The sequence below is a fragment of the Quercus suber genome, unplaced genomic scaffold (genome assembly GCF_002906115.3).
Source record: "Quercus suber isolate HL8 unplaced genomic scaffold, Cork oak 2.0 scaffold_326, whole genome shotgun sequence".
NCBI classification, from domain to species: Eukaryota; Viridiplantae; Streptophyta; class Magnoliopsida; order Fagales; family Fagaceae; genus Quercus; species Quercus suber.
Window position 1 is genome coordinate 219,021 of NW_027069779.1, and position 21,781 is coordinate 240,801.

Here is a 21,781-nt window from a genome sequence, read left to right on the forward strand (position 1 = left end):
TTCCACTAACACACTTGCAAAGAAACTTAAATGCAAAACCAGTAAAATGCAAAACCAAACCCACTGGAAAAAATGGTTTCAAACAAAAAAACCCACTGGAAAAAATCAAACCCATTATCTTCATCTTTCTTTTTCTCCCTAACTCTATTTCGGTATTAGCATCAAAACCAATTCTTCAAAGCCAGCAGCAAACCCATAACCGAATATAACTGATACAATCTTGATTCAAACTTTCGAACATCAATCTTTGCTATTTCTTCAATATTGTTAATTTGGAAAAAAGAAAATGAAAATCAATCAAAGTTATTGGTATGTACAAAACCGTATCCTTATCTTTGGTGTATGCCTTTAGAATGAACACAAAGCAAATATTTGAATTAGATAGAGTAATTCAGACCTCCTTGATAATTTTGGGATAATGATTCTGATGTTTTATTCATATTCCCTTATACAAATGACAGCAACGTTTCTCATAAAAACAAATAAATAATGACAACAACTTTCAAATCAAGGAACCCAGCAGCAGTTTCTCAAAAAAAAAAAAAGGAACCCAGCAACACTCAAATGCAAAAATCTCCTCTCCCAAGTTCCAACAAGTTTGCCGCTGGCTTTGCTCTTAAAATACAACTATGATGAAAAAAAAAAAATTCGCTCTGCACCTTCATCTCACCATCACAATCAATGTTGAGATTGAAGTGGGTATGGGTTCCATCTCAGCAAAGAACCCAAAACTCCAAATAAAACCATGATGAAAAAAAAAAAAAAAATTCGCTCTGCACCTTCATCTCACCGTCACAATCAATGTTGAGATTGAAGTGGGCATGGGTTCCATCTCAGCAAAGAACCCAAAACTCCAAATTTGTCTCTCCCCACCACCGAAATCCTCAGGTCCCCACCGAAACTGATACCAAAATCGGCCGCCTGGAGCTTGTGGCGTCTCAGTTCTGAGAGCCTCTGTTGACTGTCACTGCGTTGCGCTCCACGGCCTAGACTTCTAGGGATTTTAATTTTCAACTGAGAAGAGAGTGGGGAAATAGTGAAATAGAGAGAGGGAGAAAAAGAAAAATGAAGATAATGGGTTTGATTTTTTCCGGGGTTTTATTTTTTTGAAACCATTTTTTCCGGTGGGTTTGGTTTTGCATTTTATTGGTTTTGCATTTAAGTTTCTTTGCAAGTGTGGTTAGTGGAAGCTCACTCTTTTTTTTTTTACAGCTGTCATGTTTCTATTGGTTGGTAGGCCTGGAAGGACCAAGTCAGCAGTCCTCCCGGAGGTTCTAATAATTTCTCCTTAGGTACAGCTTCGGATTTTTCTCCACAAAAAAAGAAAAAAAAGGTACAGCGTCGGATAGCGGCAGAATCAAATGCGTTTCCTGCACTTTTTACATTCACTAGTCTTCGTCTTCCTCTTTCTCATACACAGATCAGATCTCAATTCGAAATTGTATTAAAAAAGAACAAAAGAAACACAAACCTCAGTCTTGCTACTACTCTTCGACTTCGACTCTCTCAGATCTCTCATGGCGTCTTCCAGCAAGGTGGAATCTGATTCAGAAGATGAAGCTCTAGACGAGGAGGCATGCTCTTCATTCTTCTCTCTCTCTCTCTCTCTCTCTCTATATATATATATAAATATTTACATTTTTGCCACTTAATTTCAAATTCCAGTTCTTCATTCCTCTATATAATTCACATTCTTGCTTTACGAAACTGCTTGCTCCAAACGCTTTTTATCTAGTTGAGCGGAATTTCTGAGTTAATTTTAATTCTGAAAATTGAGTTTGGCATTGCACTATTTCACGGGCTTTTTATGTTTTCCAATTGCGTATATTTGCAGGTTGAGCATTTTGATGATTTCACGCTTGCTTCTTCATGGGAAAGGTAATTTACAATTGAATTCAGCTTTTTGAATCCTGCAATTTTAGGTCTCATATTCCTAATTTCATATTTTTCAATAGGTTCATTTCTGAAATCGAAGCGATTTGTCGGCAATGGATGTCTGATGGCCCGAAAAATTTGTTGGTATGTTTGCTTGGATTGGAAAACTTAAATGTATATGTTGTGTAAATTGGAGCATGCACACAGAAATTCATGCATTTTGATACTGAATGATATGGACATTTGTTAGGGTTGCGTTTTGATGATAATGTTTGCTAGTGTTGATAATAAGTAGTAATTAGCATACTTTGAGGGGATTTTATAATCATTTTTATAATTTTAGCCATTGTTTTTCATTCTAATATAGTAATGCCAGGGAATTCTTGACTTACAACAAGCCATTACTTTGTAACGTACGCAAAACTTGCTTTTGTGCTTGTTTATATAAGGAAGTGGTGTTTCAGCCTTTAGCCGAACTATTCCACTTCCAGAACATGAGATACCCTGGAAACCTAGGGACTGATAATATGGTGGATTGAACCTAGGACCTCTGGGTTTATGTCATACTCATACACAGATCAGATCTCAATTCGAAATTGTATTAAAAAAGAACAAAAGAAACACAAACCTCAGTCTTGCTACTACTCTTCGACTTCGACTCTCTCAGATCTCTCATGGCGTCTTCCAGCAAGGTGGAATCTGATTCAGAAGATGAAGCTCTAGACGATGAGGCATGCTCTTCATTCTTCTCTCTCTCTCTCTCTCTCTCTCTCTCTCTCTCTCTCTCTCTCTCTCTATATATATATATTTACATTTTTGCCACTTAATTTCAAATTCCAGTTCTTCATTCCTCTATATAATTCACATTCTTGCTTTACGAAACTGCTTGCTCCAAACGCTTTTTATCTAGTTGAGCGGAATTTCTGAGTTAATTTTAATTCTGAAAATTGAGTTTGGCATTGCACTATTTCACGGGCTTTTTATGTTTTCCAATTGCGTATATTTGCAGGTTGAGCATTTTGATGATTTCACGCTTGCTTCTTCATGGGAAAGGTAATTTACAATTGAATTCAGCTTTTTGGATCCTGCAATTTTAGGTCTCATATTCCTAATTTCATATTTTTCAATAGGTTCATTTCTGAAATCGAAGCGGTTTGTCGGCAATGGATGTCTGATGGCCCGAAAAATTTGTTGGTATGTTTGCTTGGATTGGAAAACTTAAATGTATATGTTGTGTAAATTGGAGCATGCACACAGAAATTCATGCATTTTGATACTGAATGATATGGACATTTGTTAGGGTTGCGTTTTGATGATAATGTTAGCTAGTGTTGATAATAAGTAGTAATTAGCATACTTTGAGGGGATTTTATAATCATTTTTATAATTTTAGCCATTGTTTTTCATTCTAATATAGTAATGCCAGGGAATTCTTGACTTACAACAAGCCATTACTTTGTAACGTACGCAAAACTTGCTTTTGTGCTTGTTTATATAAGGAAGTGGTGTTTCAGCCTTTAGCCGAACTATTCCACTTCCAGAACATGAGATACCCTGGAAACCTAGGGACTGATAATATGGTGGATTGAACCTAGGACCTCTGGGTTTATGTCATGCCCCACACCAATGAATCCACCACCCAGTACCCCTGTGGGGATTTGCTTTTGTGCTTGTTGAAGTCATTGTTTTCTTGTTCTACCCTTATTGGCAAACCATCTAGGTATCTTGCTTTAGTATTATTCTGAGTTAAGTTGTTTGTGTAACCTTTAATCTGGTTGCAAAGGCAGTCAGTTCTCTTGCTTTGTGAAACTATGGATATGATTGTGGGTAGTTGTTGATAAATTGTTTGAACAATAGGTATTTGTTTCATGGAATTTAATTTCTGTGTTTCTTTTAAGTTTATTGCTACTTCATATTGGAAGTGGAAAAATCTGGGCCAAAAATCATAGCCGTTGAATTATGCTTCTTTATTATACCATTAATTTTTCCCTGCAATGCTTCAATTTTCTTTGAAATGACATAGAAGTTGGCTTTATTACTGGACACTGTGTGGTTTAGCTTATCCTTATAAGTGAAGCTGTGTTTGATGTTTACCCCCGAATGTGGATTTTCTTATTATTTTTTTGTAGGAAAAAGGTGCTGTTCTCTTGGAGTTTTCAAAGAACTTATATAAAGTCAAATTTGAGCTAAAGTATTCCTTAAAAAGTTATCTCATGGAATATTACTTTGAGAAAAGCAACACTGATGATGGTATGTGGAGAGCTTTTTTTTTGGTTGTAATTTTTGGGTTCATCACACATTGTGGGAGAGTAGTATCTATTCAAATTTTGGTTACTGGTTGACAGGAAAAGTTTCAGACTGGAACTTCAATTTGCATGATTTGCAATTGTGTTTTGGGGTAAAGGAGTTTTTGGTATGTTTTGACTTGCACTTTGTACCACAATATTGAATGTTTTTGCTATGTTCAGTTCTTCACCCCTTGTAATTGCATCACCAGGTGATTGCTCCTCAAAGTGCTAGTGGTGTAGTTCTTGATGCACCAGAGGCTAGCAAGCTTTTAAGTGCAGTTGCAATTGCTTTGTCAAATTGTTCAAGGTAGGGTTCTCAGTTGAAAATTTTTCTATTTAATTATTGGTGAAATATGGCTCTCGTGTCCTCCATAATGGCTAGGGGAGTTGGCCCATTGCAAATTAACCTCAGTGCTTCCAATATGGTCGTGCACTTTTTTGAAGATGTGAAGACTTTATGATTCTGTTGGCATTTCATTCTGCTGTCCTGTTTTTAATTGTGAAATGCCTCAGCTAGGAGTTGAACTAGAGACTTCTAGGTTTATAGTTAGGCTAGGCACTCTCCCTTACCGTTGGGGCACACTGGGTTGGGGCAAACTGTTTACCATGATATTGGACAATATAATATTATATTTGAATCATATTTTATCTGTGTATAACTTGAACTGAATTGCGATCTCTTGCACGCTTGGGGTATGCAGTTTGTTGCCAGCATTTGTACCAGTGCATGATCCTTCTCGGAAAGCGTACATTGGTATCCAAAATAGGGGGACTGTTTTCACCCGAAGATTTGAGTCAGATCATATTGGTAGCCAGGTTCCAGTAAAACTAATGCATTTGGAAGGATTATACGAATTGTTTATTTCAAAGTTTGTAAGTGCTCATCACTTCATATCAACATTTCTCTGTGATGTACTTTTAGATTAGTTATTTCATTGACATTGCAAAGTAGGGAGTACATTGAAGTTTCTTATGTTTGAAACCAATCAGATATGCTATACCATTTGTTCTTGATCTTCCTTCTCTTACTAGCTCTCTTATTTTGGTTGCTAAAGCACAGATCACCACATCAACTAGATTGAAAGGAAATTAAGTATGTTATCTATGTGATATTCTTGGGTTACACTTGCCTTAAGGGGCACAACCCTTACTCTTTGTAAACCGTAGGGTCTGTGATTTTTTGTAATTATGGATGAAAAAAGCTAATTTTCTTTCTTATATTGCAAAGGCATCATTTCATGCGCTCTGTGCTTGCATCATTTTTTAATTTTTCTATGAGAATTAATTGGCCTTGCTTGTGTAATGAATTTCAGATTATTTTTCCTAATTATGATAAAATTTCATCTGATGTTGAAGGCCTACTCCACATTGGACATTTCTGTGCATCTTTTCAAAGTCCATTTTACAATGAAGCTAACCTACAGAACCCTTTCCTTTGACGATGACAATGATGTCCAAGAAACTGATGATGAAATGACAGAATCTGAAGGAAACCCTGCTAGTGACATTCACAGCAAAGCACAGTGGGATGATGATTGTCCTTGGAGTGAGTGGTATTCTGCAGAGGACCCAGTGAAAGGTACATTATGTTTAGAATATTCATATATGCCTGTTTTTTGTTTGAGGCTCTTGTGTTAGTTTCGGTTTTAAGATGATGTCTGAGATGATAACTGACATTTGTTGATGCAAGGAGTGCAACCAAAATAAATTCAGATTTTTTTTGATTTTATGAACTTCTGATTTTTCTAGATTTCACTTTTAAATTTATAATTTAACATTTTTGAGGATTTTATGGAATGTACTTGCGGCTTGATGTGCTCTTTGAAGCCTATTAGAAAGAGGCTACAAGAATAATTTTAGGTAGTGCAATTTGAATATATATATATATATATATAAAATTAAAGATGTTTCTCTCTAGCTTGGTAGTGATTCCAAGCAACCCATAGGTGATGAAACCTAGGATTTTCTAATAAATTCTAATAATTTCTGTAAAATATTTTCACTCTCTTTTCTATGTTCTTTATGTTTCATAACCTTTCAAGGGTGACCTTTTTTTTTTTTTTTTTTTAAATTTTTTTAAATTTTTTTTTAATATAAACCTTTCAAGGGTGACCTTTTTTTTTTTTTTTTTTTTAAATTTTTTTAAATTTTTTTTTAATATAAGTAACGGAAAATATGTGTTAAAGAAGAACACAACCCTGTACATAGTAAATGTACAAGAAAGGCAAAAGCATCAAGAAACCAAATTACAATGATCAAGCAAAACAGGAAGAGAAAAACAAGAAAAAGATGGTAAAACTAAACACCATTCGAGAAGAGTAAAAAAGAAAAAAAAGACTTAAACTCAAGAATGGACTGTTCGTGACCCTCAAAGAAACACTTTGAGACTGGGGGATAGACTTGCTAATGGCTATGTGGCATAGTTTAAAGAAGATGAGATGAGTGTTCGCACAATTTCTAGTCCTAATTTAACTCCACTATCAATGTGTTAGAAGGATTCAAGTCTCAAGGATGGAGTTTCACATACGCATACACTTAGATTAGGTCAGAATAAAATTTCTATCTTTTATAAAATAAAATAAAAATTCTAGGAAGTTTCCTATTGTTGAGGTGTCCCTACCAATTGTCGTTACCAGCTGTCATATTGAAGGATATTCCTTGTCTTATTGTTATCTAATCACCCTTTCTATCTAAGGAATGAATAGTAACTGGGCTGATATATAGACATGTCCTCACTTTTCTATGTAATTGTTTTCATACCATTAATATGGTATTAGAGAATTAAAGAGCTCTTCAATTAAATGCTGTTGGAAGGTTTGTGAAGATGCTTGAGATGCTAGTCGTCTTCACTATCTGTCTTTGTTGGCATTGTTGCTTGGTATGTCGATAGTAGAAACTCAAAATTGAGTTGATGGCGGACTGTTCATCTGTTTTTGAAAGTTGAAACCGCAATCCTTGGTATATGTAAAGTTATTTCAGGCTATCCTTCACCTATCTTGGTGGTCATCATTGTTCTTAGAGGTTGTTGTGGTTCTCAGTGGTTTGTTGGCAGATCTAAAGTTGTTTCCAACCATCCTCCGCCTATCTCGGTGGACGTTGATGTTCTTGATGGTGATTGTTGTTCTTGGTGGTTGGTTGTGGTTGCAGTAAGTGTCGATGATGTGTGAGGTGTTTTTTTTGTAACTTGGTTGTTGATGATGTGCACTAGTGACGTAGTGGGGGTTGTTGACACGTTTTGAGTTTGCCGGTGTTGTTGTCAATTAGAGTGGACTGGGAAGACCCCTGTTTGGTATGGTGTTGTCTATTCCCTGTCTTGATAAGGACAGCTTAATCCTGGATAGGGACAACAAGTTGTTTGGCAGATATTTGGCTGTTTGGGTATTAATAGTTGGTTGTTCCTTATCCAGGATAAGGATAATCTAACCGAATAAAGTTTCTGTTTGGCTTTGCTTGGACGGCTTTATCATTTTTTGGCAGGTACATATGTAGTTTAGGTTGACACACAGAACTTTTTACTAGTACTGCTTCTATTTTGGCCAATTCAGGAAAGTTTCAGCTGGTACAACGTCTATTTTGGCTGCTTCAGGAAAATTCATCTCTATTGCTTATATCTTTACCAAGGCACTATGTAGGAGTCAATTAGAGTCTATATGTTCCAAGTTAGGCCTATTTGGCATATATGCTCCAGCTTGAGGGGGAGTTTTCAGAAATAGAAAGATACTAGTATGGATTGTACCCTTGTGATGTGTGGGTTGTACTCTTCTAGAAGGGTTAAAAGTATTTAGGAAATTTCTTAGTGTTGAGGTGTCCGTACCAGCTGTCATATAATAGGATATTCCTTGTCCTATTGTAATCACCCTTTCTATGTGAGGAATGAATAGTAAGAGGACTGATATATACACAGCTCCTCACTTTTCTATGCAGTTATTCTCTTTCCATTAACTCAGTAGAAGCCAGATGGAAGGTCATCCAAGAACTAACCCAAGAAACAATGAGACAAAATGCCTAATTAGGCCAAATAATAGCTTCCATCTGAAAACTGTCCAAAAAATCTCAAAAAGTAAAACTACACACATGGGAGACAATGATATTGAGGCACCAAAACCTAGTGCTAAAAGAGAAAACCAGTTCCAACCTATGTGTGGTAGAACCAATACAACTTTTTGGAAAGTCCTTACTTGATAAGGAGTATGTTCAACAAGAGATCCAAGAATTGGTGGGAGCGCATGATGTTAAAATTGAGCTTGATGCTTATACGACATATACACCCTCTAAGGAGCATGAAGTGGCAAAGTTTCATCAAGTGAAGAAGTTGATACAATGATGCTTCTTATAGAACAAGATAAGGCTGCATTATTTATTCCGCCAATTGATTTTATCACTCCAAATGAATTTATTCTGGTGGAACATGAAGCTATTTACTTCTTAGTGCAGCCAGAAGTGCTTTTAGAGTTGATGCCTTATCTTTCACACTTAAAAACTCAGAGCCTTTACATAAATTCCTTTACTTATCCCAAAAAAAAAAAAAAAAAAAAATCTCGAGGTCAAGTTTTCTCAAACTATCAGAGCCTTTACATAAATTCCTTTACTTATCCAAAAAAAAAAAAAAAAAAAAAATCTCGAGGTCAAGTTTTCTCAAACTAGGGGAGTGTGATCTAGGGAGTACAACCAAAATTATTTCAGAATTTACTATTAAAGTTTCTTTTTTCTTATTTGAATCTTAGATTTCTTTTTGGAATTTTGAATTTCAGAGTTTTCCTGATTTCACTTTTGAATTTAGAATCTAGAATTTAATGTTGTTGATCATTTTACGGAATGGAATTGTGGATTGATGTTCTCCTCAAAGCAAATTAAAAAGTGGCTCCAAGAATAAGTTTAGGCACTGCAATATGAATACAAATGTTCTAATTGGGATTTTTAAGCCTAGGGGTTGTAAGCAAATTCTAGGCAGTGAACCTTAGGATTTGTCATGTCTTCTTCTTTGCCCTTATTTCTATTGCTACCCTGCCCATCCTATCTCATTTATCCTTCAAAGCACATAACTGTCTGCCAACTAAAATGACTTAACATGGACTTCAGACCAAATTTTTTTTTTTTTTTTCCATAATTTGTTTTTGCTTCATCTTGTTATGTGGGGTTGGAAAAACATAAAATTGACATAATTTCTGTCCTGATGAAAGCTTCTAAAGATTCTCTATTGCTTTAACCCTGCTCTACCTGGAGGATAATTTCTTACTTTTATTTTAATTTTTATGGATCAACTGCATACAGGATTTGAAGTGATTGCCATATGGTCAGAGAAGATGGTTGAAAGCTCTTCGGAAATGGCTGAATTGGAAAATGCTTCACCTCATGAAGCTGAGAAGTGGATATTATTTCCAATTTTTTCTGAGAATTTGTAAGAAATTCCCCTTAGATTGAATTTTTTAGTGTTAGGACAAGAATAATGTGCACATTCAACTATGCTTGTCACGGTTGTTAGCCATGAGATATCGTAAATGCTTGTTACCATTGGTTCTTACTATTCAGCATTTACCATGACCTTGATAAAGCTAGAAACAGAGCATGCCACAAATTCTAAGATTTTATATCCTTCAGATAAATAGCAGAAGTAATTGTTGTGTTAAGTCTCTACTAATTAGACTTATGTGCAGGTTAAAAAAAAAAAAAAAGACTTATGTGCATAAGCAAAAATTTAATACTTGGTGGTAATTGTTGTGTAACATGAATGGTTTTTGACAAAGTTTCAAGTAACTTACTGTATCAGTGCATATATAAATATTTCGCCGCTGGGTTAATACAATTTATACAATTTTATAAAGGTATAGGTTAGTTTAGTCTAATAAATTTTGGATTAATTTAACAAAGTAGTTTTTTTTCTTGCAAAATACTTATGTTTTGCACACATGATACACTTCATCATGGACTTATATTTGATTGAATATATGTGGCACTCTATTTTGCTCCCCTACCCCCTTCTCGATACTGAGACTCCCATACTTTTTGCTCTTATACCTAAGATACTTATGATGTATGTGTTTTTTAATTTAATTTTTATTCCATGTGAGGCTCATCATTCAACTCTTTGGGCATTTGCAAATTTCCACCGCAGATTATGTGATTTATTGGGAGATTCAATAATCACTTTTCTAGCATATGTTTGGTAGTTTTGGTCAGCAGTGTTGAAAGCAAAAGCTATAACATAGGTTGCAGGATAATTAGTTCTGATTTTTCCCCCCTCCAATCTAATTTGATAGTATATCCTTTTCTATTGTAATGCCTTTCTAATGATGTTAACAAGTTTGATATGTACAATTTCTTAAAAAAATGATGTTATGTTTATCAGAACTGATGGCTCCAAAGGAAATCAAATTGGATTTGCTTCCCAATTGCACTTTTTGGTTGATGCGCTAGATATGTCATTTGAAGCTGAATTTATGGAAGATTTTGTTTCAGGTTAGAGACTTTTTTGTTTTACTTAATTTATTTTATATATGTATCGGTTCCATTAGCTAACTACATTTGTGATTTGTAGTTTTAAGTGGTTTATGTTTGTTGACGTCATTTTAGATTTGCATTAGTTTTCAGCTCCATTTTTCACCCCCTTTTTTTTGGTAGCAGTTGAAAACCAGGGTCCTGATAATTTGAAGACCTCAATGGTTATACCTCCACCTACGGTTATTGATCGTATGCTTAAAGAACTTTTTCATGAGGGTACTTTCTACATTTTTCGGCTTCTGTTGCTTTGTATTTGATGGATCATGTAGTTGAGTGTGAAAATTTTCAATAATGAACTAAGATGGCCACTTTACAACGCCATGCTGTAATTATTAATGGTCCTTGTACTATGTGCAGGAGTGCAAGAACCAAATTTTGCTAAGGGCGAGCATAAGAATTCTCGAGCTATTAAAGGAGCACCTCTTGAATCGCTTTTTGCACAGTTTTGTTTACACTCTCTTTGGGTTGGCAACTGCAACATACGTGGTATGAATATTTGGGTGAATAAACGTGATAAAGATAGTTAAATTATTATAATATTTGGGGCAGCTACTCAGACACACACACACACACACACACACACACACACACACACACACGTGTGTATATATATATATCCCTAGGTGCAGTGTTATTTTCATACTTATGACTTGATTCGGTTTTTATTTACAATGTTATTAGCTATTGCGGTGCTCTGGATAGAGTTTGTTCGAGAAGTTCGGTGGTGTTGGGAAGAGTCACAGCCATTGCCCAAAATGCCAGCTAATGGTTCAATTGACCTATCCACTTGTTTGATTAACCAGAAACTACAAATGGTAACAAGATGCATATTTCTTTTAAAGAACTTTGGTGGAAATTGTTTCTTTACATGAGAACTAGGTTTCCAAAAATACAGGCTTTGCATCTTTAAATGGGTTGCTGAATTCCCTGGACTATTTAGAAAATTTTACCTTGGCATCAGTTATATTCTTATGAACTGGCACCATTTTTGCTGATACGTAACCATTAGTTATTTTGGAAGAATTTGTTTTTTAAATTAAGAGACAATGCTATAAATGCAAAGTGATGATAAAATAACTTGAAGATCTTATATCTGTTTTTTTGATAAGTTCAAAAGGCTTTTTCTCTAAGTGTCTTGTTGAGTTTTCCTTTGTATACTTTTGTTGTACTTTCATGGCATTTTTAAGTAAATATATGTGCATCAAAAAGAGAAAAATGTGCCTTGTTGGGTTATTTTTCTAGCATAAATGATGGCATGGCGAAAGTTGTTTCACTCTTATTTTTTCTTGTTCAGCTTGCAATATGCATTGAGAGCAAGCGTGAACTGAATGAAGACTATCAAGACTGCATTGGAAGCATGGATCAAGCTTCTCCTCATAAAAAGGTCACAATGGTATCCTTGTTTTCCTTGTTCCAGTGCTTCACTATTTACTCTGTTTTCTTTCATTGTGTTTGGCATGAAGTGCTTCCTTGACTCTATGTAGGAAGATGACCCGTTTGGGGAAGACTCAGACTCATCCATTATGCTAACACCGGGCGAAAATTTTGATGGGAAACGTGACAGGTGAACTAAAGCAAGTGAGAACTCCTTGTTTTCTTCATTAACAACTGGCTGACCTTAGATAGGGTTATTGAATTTTTCTTTTTTTAGTACACCTTTTTCTTCTTTTGTTTTATTAGATTATATGCATCACAATTCATTTGGTTATTCTATAACTTTTGTCCTTTTAAAGTGCAATGAGACTACATTAATACTTGCCCTTGGTTTGGAAGCATGAGGTGAGTCATAACTGTTGACCATTGAGCAAATACATTGCCTTTTGGGTAAAGTAGGCAAGTATTTCCTATTTATAGGCAAATAAGACATTGCCCTTCGACAAAATGTGTGGTTTTAGCAATATAGGTATTTTCAATTTAAACTTTAAACTTAACAAATTTTAACTTTAACATGATTTAATAATGCTAAAGAATCTAAGAGGCAATGATAAAGCAAAAAACCCTAGAGCTTAGAGGTCAATCGTAAGGAGTTTGACTTCTTGGTTGGGAATAGTAGGCTTTTTTTTTTTTGATAGGTAAGAAGGTAATTTTATTAAAAAAGGAATAGAAGCAAAAATACAGAGTTCATGATAGTGTATGTGTTTAGAGAATAGTAGGCTTAATGAAAGTGTTTAGTGATGCTAATTGTAACAATTATTGGAATTGCCCAACTTGCTACCTTGTGAATCATCTCGTCTATGTCTGAATGCTTGCTTCTTCTTTTTTTAATTTTTGTTTATTTTGTTGATAAGTAATAGGAAAATAGGCTAAGCTTTATGGTATACTTTTTTGCTTTGGAGTTTGAGCTCTCTTTTTTTGGGCTCAAAATATGATTTTGGTCCTTAAACTATATGTTAGATTTTAAAAATTTATTTATTTATTTATTCTGAATTATCAATTGTTTCATTTAGTCCTTGAAATTTTTTTAAAAAGTTGCTTTTTTATGTAATAGGGATACAATAGTAAATTGCTACAAATTATTATTTCTTTCCCCCTATCTTAATTTGCTACCAAATAAAGGAAAGATACACTAATTTGCCATTCCCTCACTTTTTTTATCTTTCTCACCAAATACATAGTATGAAAAATTAGTATATTCTTTTTTTTTTTTTGATAAGTAAGAATGATATAAAGTCTCCAAGCCCGAGACCAATTGAATAAAGTTCCACTAAAAGAAGCAAACATCTGATCTTTGGAACTATCCAAGTCCTTGAAAGTCCGCCGGTTCCACTCCTTCCAAAGACATCATAGTAAGCACAACGGATAGACGCTTTGTGTGAATGACCGAGTTTATGGTCACGTTTTCAGTTCTTTCAGGGTGCAATGAAATGTCATAGGGATTCAAGGAGAAGTCAAGGAAATTACAAAAGTGAAAAAGTGCTGAAACCAATTTTTTTCGGAAAACAAAGTTTGGTGATTTTGGCTCTCCATGTACAGCAAACGAGCCATTTTCTATACATCAAATACCACAGTACTTCTCCCTCCTCCACATTTCCATAAAAAACTTCAACAATGCCATAAAGTGATAACAAAAATTAATATTTTTTAGCAATAGTTGCTGATGTAGCAAACAATTTTTCATGCATGTATCCTTATAATGCTAACATAGTGCATTAGTCCACAGGTTGGTCTCACAAAACTTGAATATATGAAGATATGTGAATTTAATTTGTTAAAAAAAAAATTAAAATAAATAACATTGTAGTCCCTAATGTTTGTGTTAGTTGCCTCCATATGTTCTAACTTGTGAGACCTACATTTAGTCTAAAATTTCATGTCCGCATTATGAGGATGTATGTATATTTAATGCCTATCATATTTAACAAGTGCCATTCACATAGTGATGGTAAGACCTGTAACTGTAAATCAACAAACTTCAAGGACTAAATTGAAACAATAGGTAATTCAAGAATTAAAAATTGAAATCAAATACATTGTTTAGGACCAGAATTATATTTTGATATCTTTCTTTCTTTGGTTGTGACTAATTCCTATGAAAAATGGAAATTAGTAGAGACTAAAGAGAGTATTTAGTGCATCATAGCCAGCAATAGTACTGCTACATTTTTTTTAATGAATTTTGATAATATATATACTTTGCAAGGTTTGCTTAATTGAGAATGGTTAAGTTTTATCCTATGTATATCTATTTCTGCATAACTTTGTTCTTCATGCTGCAGCCCCTCGAAAACAGATGATTTACATGGTTCTGGTACAACTGTATCAAAATTCAGTAGTGAGCCTGAACATATGGTGTTGGCTGATCTGAGGCCTTCAGATTGTATCAGGAGGGGTTCGGCTGGTGTGGTGGGGTCTATGATGCTTCTGAAGTCCCATCAGAGAATGCATGCCCCTTTCACTCAGGTTTCTATAAATCAATAACTTAACAATCTTATTATTTGTCATTTTTTCTTTTTTCTTTTATGAATATTTTATTCTCACAAATTCTCAAGAATGCAACATTTAGCCTTTTCTTATAATCATTGTAGGATGCACCACTCATGACAGAAGACATGCATGAAGAACGGCTTCGCACTGTTGAGGCCTTCGGGGATTCATTTGTAAGCTTATATTCTTTATATCTATCAAAATCTGAATTGATGGAATTGAACTAAGGATTTTCTGTCATTCTTTTGCAGAACTTTTCTGCTCAGTTGGAGAAAGAGATCTTGTCTACAGGTAATAAGCTTCAATTTTATTCTTTTATTAGGGGGCTGGACTTCATTGACTGTGTTAACCATGTTTTTGGAGAAAATTATGATTCACATAAAATTTGTAAACATGTTGGTACTCATACACAATGATTTGCATCTGAAGCTCATATCATTGGAAAGGTTAATCTGTAACACAGCTAGGGAGTAGGGACATTACTAGAACTGGTTAGGATGCTCTATGGTATGCCATTTCAAGCACTAGTATGGGGTTATTTGGTAGATGGCATGAATAAGTAGGTGGAAACTTGCTGCCATCCAAATACCATTAGGCACAAATAAGCTTCAGAATTTTTTTATTTCATTTTTTGGTAAGTAAATAAGCTTCAGATTTATTTTATTTTATTTTTTGACGAACGAGTAAATAAGCTTCAGAATTCTCAGCATGGCATCCATTATGACATTGTTAATCTTAAAGACAAATCATGTATATATCAAATTCTATTACTGGAGAAACTATGATAGTATGGCACTCATCAAAGTTGATGGGCCACACCATTTTTTATGTATAATGGTGAAATTTTGATGTAATGTGGACCATTCAATATGTAAGCATCTATCATATGATAGATAATTAGGTGGAAACTTTAAATTTAGCCCTTGTGTTTACAAGAAAATAAAGGTTTTTTTTTGGCTCTAAATATGTAATACAATTCTGCATGCATATAAGTAAAGATATAGATCATTTTACTTCACCTATTCAAGCAAACTTTGAAAATTGTATGATAGGATGTGTGTGGAGCCTAACCTACTATGTTGGTTATGCCATGGGTTTGAAGGCGAATAAGTGGCCCTGTTAGTGTCAAATTGGCATACGTACTACAACTATAGGGGGCATTTCCTGTATTTGAGAATACATAAAAAGCCATAGGTGCACTATGATAATTTCACACATATATGTAGTCCTAGTAACTGCTGAATTGGGGAGTACATATACCTATGAGCCCTATACTTATCAAAAAAATAAAAATTAAAAAAAACAAGAAGAGCCTTATAACTCCTTTTCTAAGCTGTCATAATAAAAAACTGCAGCAACTCTGGAATCTGGATATAGCCTTAGTTTTGGTGAACCATGTAAATATGATGTTTTTGTATGTGTGCTTTGATCTTTTATTCTGTTTCTATCTTTGTTCTCAATTCATAGATCTAGGGTTAGGTTTCATGTTTCTAACATTGTTTACCCTTAATCATTATAGATTTGTTTGAATTGTTTAGATTTATATATAATATGATTATTATAAATAAAAAAAGGTGTGGCCTCATCAACTTTGATAATGTGCTGGCATAGTTTTTCCTCCAGTTGCATACCGTTTTAGCACTGTTAAGTGCCAAAAGTATTAAAATGTGAACTTAAATCTGAGTTTTCTCAGCCAGCAGTTTCTTTAAATGAACATCAGTGATCTTTATGTTATTGTGGGACTCTGCTTTGTATGAACTATGTTATCCTGCTCAAAGTTCTGTTCTGTTTTGTTTTGTTTTTTGTTTTCAAACTCTTCTATATGACGTAAAAAATGAAATCATGTCTATTTTATTTCTTTTTTTCATCATAGTTCAGACTTTACAGCATGTGTAAGATATTTATTTCTCTTTTATAAGACCCTCTGATACTTTTTATAGATGCTCAGCATCTTTTTCTAATGCCACAATATACTTGTCATTGACAAAGCTTAGAAATTTTTATTAGACATGTCAGCATTTAAAGCAGCAAATCCAGATGCCATTTTTGAAGATTTTATTCGGTGGCATTCACCTGGAGATTGGGAGAGTGATGACACTCAAGAAAAGAGACCAATTAAAAGACTTGCAATGGAGGATTCAAATAATGATTGGCCTCCTCGTGGACGGCTTTCGCGAAGAATGTCTGAGCATGGGAATTTGTGGCGAAAGATTTGGAATGATGCACCTGCTTTGCCAGCTTCTGAGCAGAAGCCACTCCTTGATCCAAATAGAGAAGGTGAAAAGGTTAGTTTCTTTGGAGAAATTTGTATTTTGCTTGCTGTCCTCTCTTTAAATTGCTTATTGCTGCGGTACTTGTAGAGAAGAGCAGTTATACTGTAAAGTTCCTTGCTGGATGCTTTTCATATTGTGATTGTTGGACAGTCTATAAGAGTCCCAAGAGAATGAGATGATTAGATCAGAAAGAATTCTGGTTGATTATGCAACTCAACCATAGGTGCTTCCATTTTCAGCCTTCTCATTTGTTGTTTGTGATTGGCTTCATAAAATCCAGAAAAATGCTAGTGCTCTTGAAGCTTCTCTTCAGTTTATATATCCTGAGTGAGCAAATGGGTAATAATGCTCCTCAAAAGATGGTTTCCTTGAACTCCCCAAGCTTGCAGAGTGCAAGGTTTAAGAAGTAACTTGAATTCAAATTCACAAAGTTACGAGGTATTAACTCCCTTAAATAGAAGACACTAATTCAGAGAATGACTCAAATGTTAGTGTTTCTGAATCCTCAGTAACTGACATCTAAAAGATGTTGCCTGATAATGACCTGGGCAAGAGAGGTTTCCTATGTTCCACTTGCTTAAACATGACTATTTTTTACTTTCAATTGCCTTTCAGGGAGTGGTTGCCTAAAATATGATTTTTGGGATTCTTAGCTAAATATTATTATTATATAATCCATCTGGGACTAGAAAGTAACACCTTGTGATTTGACTTAAAGTTTATTATAAAAATGAGAGTAAACATAACATACAAACAAACGTGTTTGTGATGTATGTTCTAACTTTGCCCTAGCATTGTTGCCCTTCTACTGGAATAAATGACTGTAAACTATAATGGCATATCTAGCTGTGTTTGTGTCTAAGGAGAAGAAAAACTGTATGTCCATGCAAAACTAATTCTACCAATGAGCTTTGTCACTTTGTCCTCCCATAAAAACAGATGAAGGGTGAGATCGTGGGATCAAAACCTATTGGATGTGAATGTAACTTACCAATTAAAAAAAAAAAAACTATTTTGGCTTATGATTATTTTTTTTAGTGTTTCATAATTCTTCCACTATCTCCTCCATGCTTTTGTGCTTTAAGTTTGTTCATGGGCTCTTTTTAATTCCATAGATCCTTCATTACCTGGAAACATTACAACCACATCTATTGCTTGAGCAAATGGTTTGTACTGCCTTTAGAGCTTCGGCAGATGCATTAAACCAGACTAGTTATGGAGGCTTGAAGCAGATGGCAACCAAAATGGAGCAACTTTACCTTACGATGGCATCCTCATTAAGACCTTTGCAAGGTATACCTTGTCTATCTTCTGAGTGAATGGTGTGAGAGAAAAGGGTTCCGGGATTCACATTCACAGTTTTAATGTGCATTGCAGCAAATCGTTTGTCTTCTGGAAGTGAGATTATTGATGACCTAAGACGGTTGTGTGGTGTTCTTGAACACGTTGAGAAGTTACTAACTGTTGCAGCTTCTCTACACCGTAAGTTCTTGCAAGCACCACGCCTCTCTGAAGCAATATTTAGTGACTACTACAACTTCTTTCTTCCAAGAATGGGAACTGCCTCAGTTGGGGACAATGCTCAAACGGTAAGATGCCTTTAAGCCATTACTACTGTTGGTTTAGCAATCTAGCTGATAACATCTTCAGTCTCTTATGAGTCATGACTGTTAATAAAGCACTGTTATTTTGGCCATATGCGATGGGTGGCTTCTGTGTGGATGAGGACATCATTGTGATCAGAAAACAATTTTAATTTAATCATCTTCTCAAATCCTGAGGACTAAAAAAATGCCGTGGTATTTGAAACATAGCGCAGGAGTCCCTCCACATTGGAGTTACTCAAGGCCATCCCTTAAGCCGGACATTCAAACGTTTGTTATAACTTGGACTGATTTATTATGCTTCTGTTATCTCAGGTCTTCGACAAGAAGCAACAAGTAAGGAACCATGAGAGACCAGTTGTGTCAAATATGTTCACACCTCCCACTGCTAACCAGTCATGGAGAAAAGTTTTGAGCATGGGTAATAATCTCAATGGACACGAACCAGTCCTCAGGGAGATCATATTTTCCATACGTGATAGAGTAAGCGATCACTATGCAGCCCATATTCCTAGTGTTTATCAACAGGAAATAGAAACATACCGTATGTATACATGTGGGACCTCAAATGATCTACGAGTAGCCCTTTCTGTTGTCTCATGTGATTAATCCCCTCAAAAACATTGTACAGTAATAATTTATATCTAAAGCGAAAAATTATTTATCATTTCTTCAGAGTGTATTAGTGGCCAAGTATTATGGGATCATCCCACAATTTTTGGCGAATCATCCTGCTCCTTTATAAGACTACGAATATATAAATCCGATAGAAAAGAAATTGGTATATTCTGCTTTACATTGCTATTATAATTTATATATTGCACTATTATTTATTCCACATGGTCTATTTTTTGTTTCTGGGGGATCAATGCCTGGATTTTTTTTAATTTTTTTATTTTAATGGTTTACAGTTTTTATGTGACTGAAAACTGTTGGTCATAATATCTGTTAAATTTTGGTGCAAATTGGTGGCCTTCTTTAGTGTGATCCATTAGGCAGTGTGGTACTTGTTCGGTTGAAGGAGTGGATGGATGTCATTTGATTTTAGACAATCTTCTACGACGCACTATGGACGACATTGGAAAGCTTGTGGACTAGCGTCAATCAACTTTTTGAGTTTATAGCTCCACTCCCATAAAATCCAAATTTATACAATTCTTTTCCCCCTATTCTCTTCAAATGTGTACAAATTTACAGCACACATTTAACGGACAATGCATTATAGAGGGAACAAAGAGGGTAATCTCTGAGTATGACAAAAGACAATGCATTCAGTTGGATTTGCCTTACGAGTTCATTCATGATCACATGTTTCCTTAAATCTTCATTTTTGTTTGTAAGCGTAGAATCGTTTTATTTCTTAAAGAAAACAATGCGTCCATTCATATGAATAGTAGCATACAAAGGAAACCAGGGGCTTTATCTACGCAGCATTAGGGAATCATATCTCTTTTTCTTGGGCTATTCTTTGCCGTCATGTACGGGTGGATTCTTTGTTTTTTTTTTTGGTTTTTGGTTTTTGGTTTTTGTTTATTTATTTATTTTAATTATGATGTGTATGGGTGGATTCTGACGTCTGACAATCAGAGATCCTATGTTCAGTTCAAAATTTGATCCAAATTTTATGTGGCTAAAGCCTAAAGTTGTCGATTCTCACACAAAAAAAAAGAAAAAAAAGTTGTTAATTTCCAATGATTTTTGAGTTAAAATGAAACAAATCATGTTCCTGATCATTTGTGTTCACATGGAGGATTGGAATGATCAAATTTCTAACATTAGGCTGTTTACTTTAAACCCAATAAAAAGGTTACAGAGTATTGGAATGGCGATTGGATTGAGGCTAGTTTGTTGCTTTTTTCTTTTTCTTTTTTCTTTTTATTTTTTTTTCTTTTTTTTTTTATGCCTGTTTTTCCATTCGAAGATGAAATTGGAGTCACTTGTCAGTGCTGGACCAGGCGAAATGTGGAGCCCAACGGATTCACATCAGGTGCAATACCTAGGGTATTGCACCTGGTGCAATAGCTTATCAAAGGCTGAGATTGAAAGTTGAAAAAATAACTTTCAATCTCAGCCATTAAATAAAATATATTAAAAAAGAGTAAAAAAATTAAAGTTAAAAAGTGAAAAAAGTTAAAAAAATTGTGAAGGAAATTGAGGTATTGCACCAGGTGCAATACCCTAGGTATTGCACCTGATGCTGATCCGAGCCCAACATCTTTGATTATGAGATGTGTATCTTCCCGAGATACTAACAATTTTTTCTAGAAAGGCTTTAGAGCATTTATAGCTGAAAATTCTTTAATAGTTTATTTTACTATTTTAAAAAATTACTTTATCAATTATACAATATCATTTTATAATACACTTAACATCTCAACTTTTATTTTACCATACTATAAATTAAAATAATATATCTACACAATAAAATAATATATTTATATAATAAAATAATATATTCTGAAGAGAGAGAGAGAGAGAGAAAATGAGACAGTGGAGAGAGGATATGAGACCGTGCAAAAGTTGTAGGTAGAATAAAATAATAATTTTTGGATTTGCAATACTGCTACAGTACTATCGCAAATGCAAAAGTTGTAGATAGAATAAAATAATAATTTTTGGATTTGCAATACTGCTACAGTACCATCGCAAATTTGCGATGGTACTGTAGCAGTATTGCAAATTTTTTTAGCTTTACCATGCCAGCTGCGACCAGTTGTTGATGTTTTTTTTTTGTTTTTTGTCTTTTGTTTTTGTTTTTGTTTTTTTTTTTTTTTTTTGTGTTGAAATGGTAAATCCTGGTAGGATATGGCATATACCATGCTAGCTACAAATGCACTTATAGAGTCCAGCAGAATAGAATAACTCTGATAGGCCACAAACTGAATGACCCATTGTGATTAAACCAATTAATTAATTAGTCAAGTTATTAATTAATCAATTTAACATGCAAATATATGGAAGACAAACAAATCACCAAAAACTAAATATGCAGCGGAAATTGAAAGACAGGTGATTTGTTTACGAATGGGGAAAACCCTTGCGGCAAAAACCTCATAGGTGATTTTCAGGTCACCACTTCCGAAACTCTACTATTATCAAATCAAGCAGTTACAAGTAAAGGAATTCCAAGTACCTTACCAACCTACAGTTGAACCCTTACCCCAATACCAATTAGACTTGATCTGTAGTGACAGTTCCCCTTTGGTGCACGGCTCCCAAGTACGTGACTAACCAATTGCAAATTCTAGTACGCGGCTTACTCTTTTGCACGAATCCCAATACGTGACTAAACTCCAAACAACCCTTTGATTGTTGTAGT

The 21,781-nt window shown here is 34.6% G+C and overlaps 1 protein-coding gene across 7 annotated transcripts in view; it reads left to right on the forward strand.

Annotated features, from left to right (window-relative positions):
* The window catches only part of LOC112040722 (uncharacterized), a 34,857-nt gene extending 15,557 nt beyond the window's left edge, over positions 1-19,300 (forward strand). Inside the window, exons 1-23 of one of the 7 annotated variants that reach the window (XM_065783041.1) lie at positions 47-1,124; positions 1,213-1,574; positions 1,835-1,878; positions 1,956-2,019; positions 4,005-4,125; positions 4,221-4,288; positions 4,373-4,470; positions 4,865-5,036; positions 5,520-5,742; positions 9,435-9,561; positions 10,510-10,619; positions 10,782-10,877; positions 11,019-11,147; positions 11,343-11,476; positions 11,956-12,054; positions 12,146-12,225; positions 14,378-14,561; positions 14,687-14,758; positions 14,837-14,876; positions 16,593-16,870; positions 17,974-18,151; positions 18,236-18,447; positions 18,778-19,300. In XM_065783041.1, coding sequence (XP_065639113.1) covers positions 1,518-1,574; positions 1,835-1,878; positions 1,956-2,019; positions 4,005-4,125; positions 4,221-4,288; positions 4,373-4,470; positions 4,865-5,036; positions 5,520-5,742; positions 9,435-9,561; positions 10,510-10,619; positions 10,782-10,877; positions 11,019-11,147; positions 11,343-11,476; positions 11,956-12,054; positions 12,146-12,225; positions 14,378-14,561; positions 14,687-14,758; positions 14,837-14,876; positions 16,593-16,870; positions 17,974-18,151; positions 18,236-18,447; positions 18,778-19,071 — 2,880 coding nt within the window. In that variant the 5' untranslated portion in view covers positions 47-1,124; positions 1,213-1,517 and the 3' untranslated portion in view covers positions 19,072-19,300. Of the gene's footprint in view, positions 1-46; positions 1,125-1,212; positions 1,575-1,834; positions 1,879-1,955; positions 2,020-2,852; positions 2,929-3,005; positions 3,070-4,004; positions 4,126-4,220; positions 4,289-4,372; positions 4,471-4,864; positions 5,037-5,519; positions 5,743-9,434; positions 9,562-10,509; positions 10,620-10,781; positions 10,878-11,018; positions 11,148-11,342; positions 11,477-11,955; positions 12,055-12,145; positions 12,226-14,377; positions 14,562-14,686; positions 14,759-14,836; positions 14,877-16,592; positions 16,871-17,973; positions 18,152-18,235; positions 18,448-18,777 lie in introns of those variants that run through there. The other 6 variants (XM_065783044.1, XM_065783043.1, XM_024073614.2 and 3 more) reach the window with 6 other exon arrangements.
* The last annotated feature ends 2,481 nt before the right edge of the window (positions 19,301-21,781 follow it).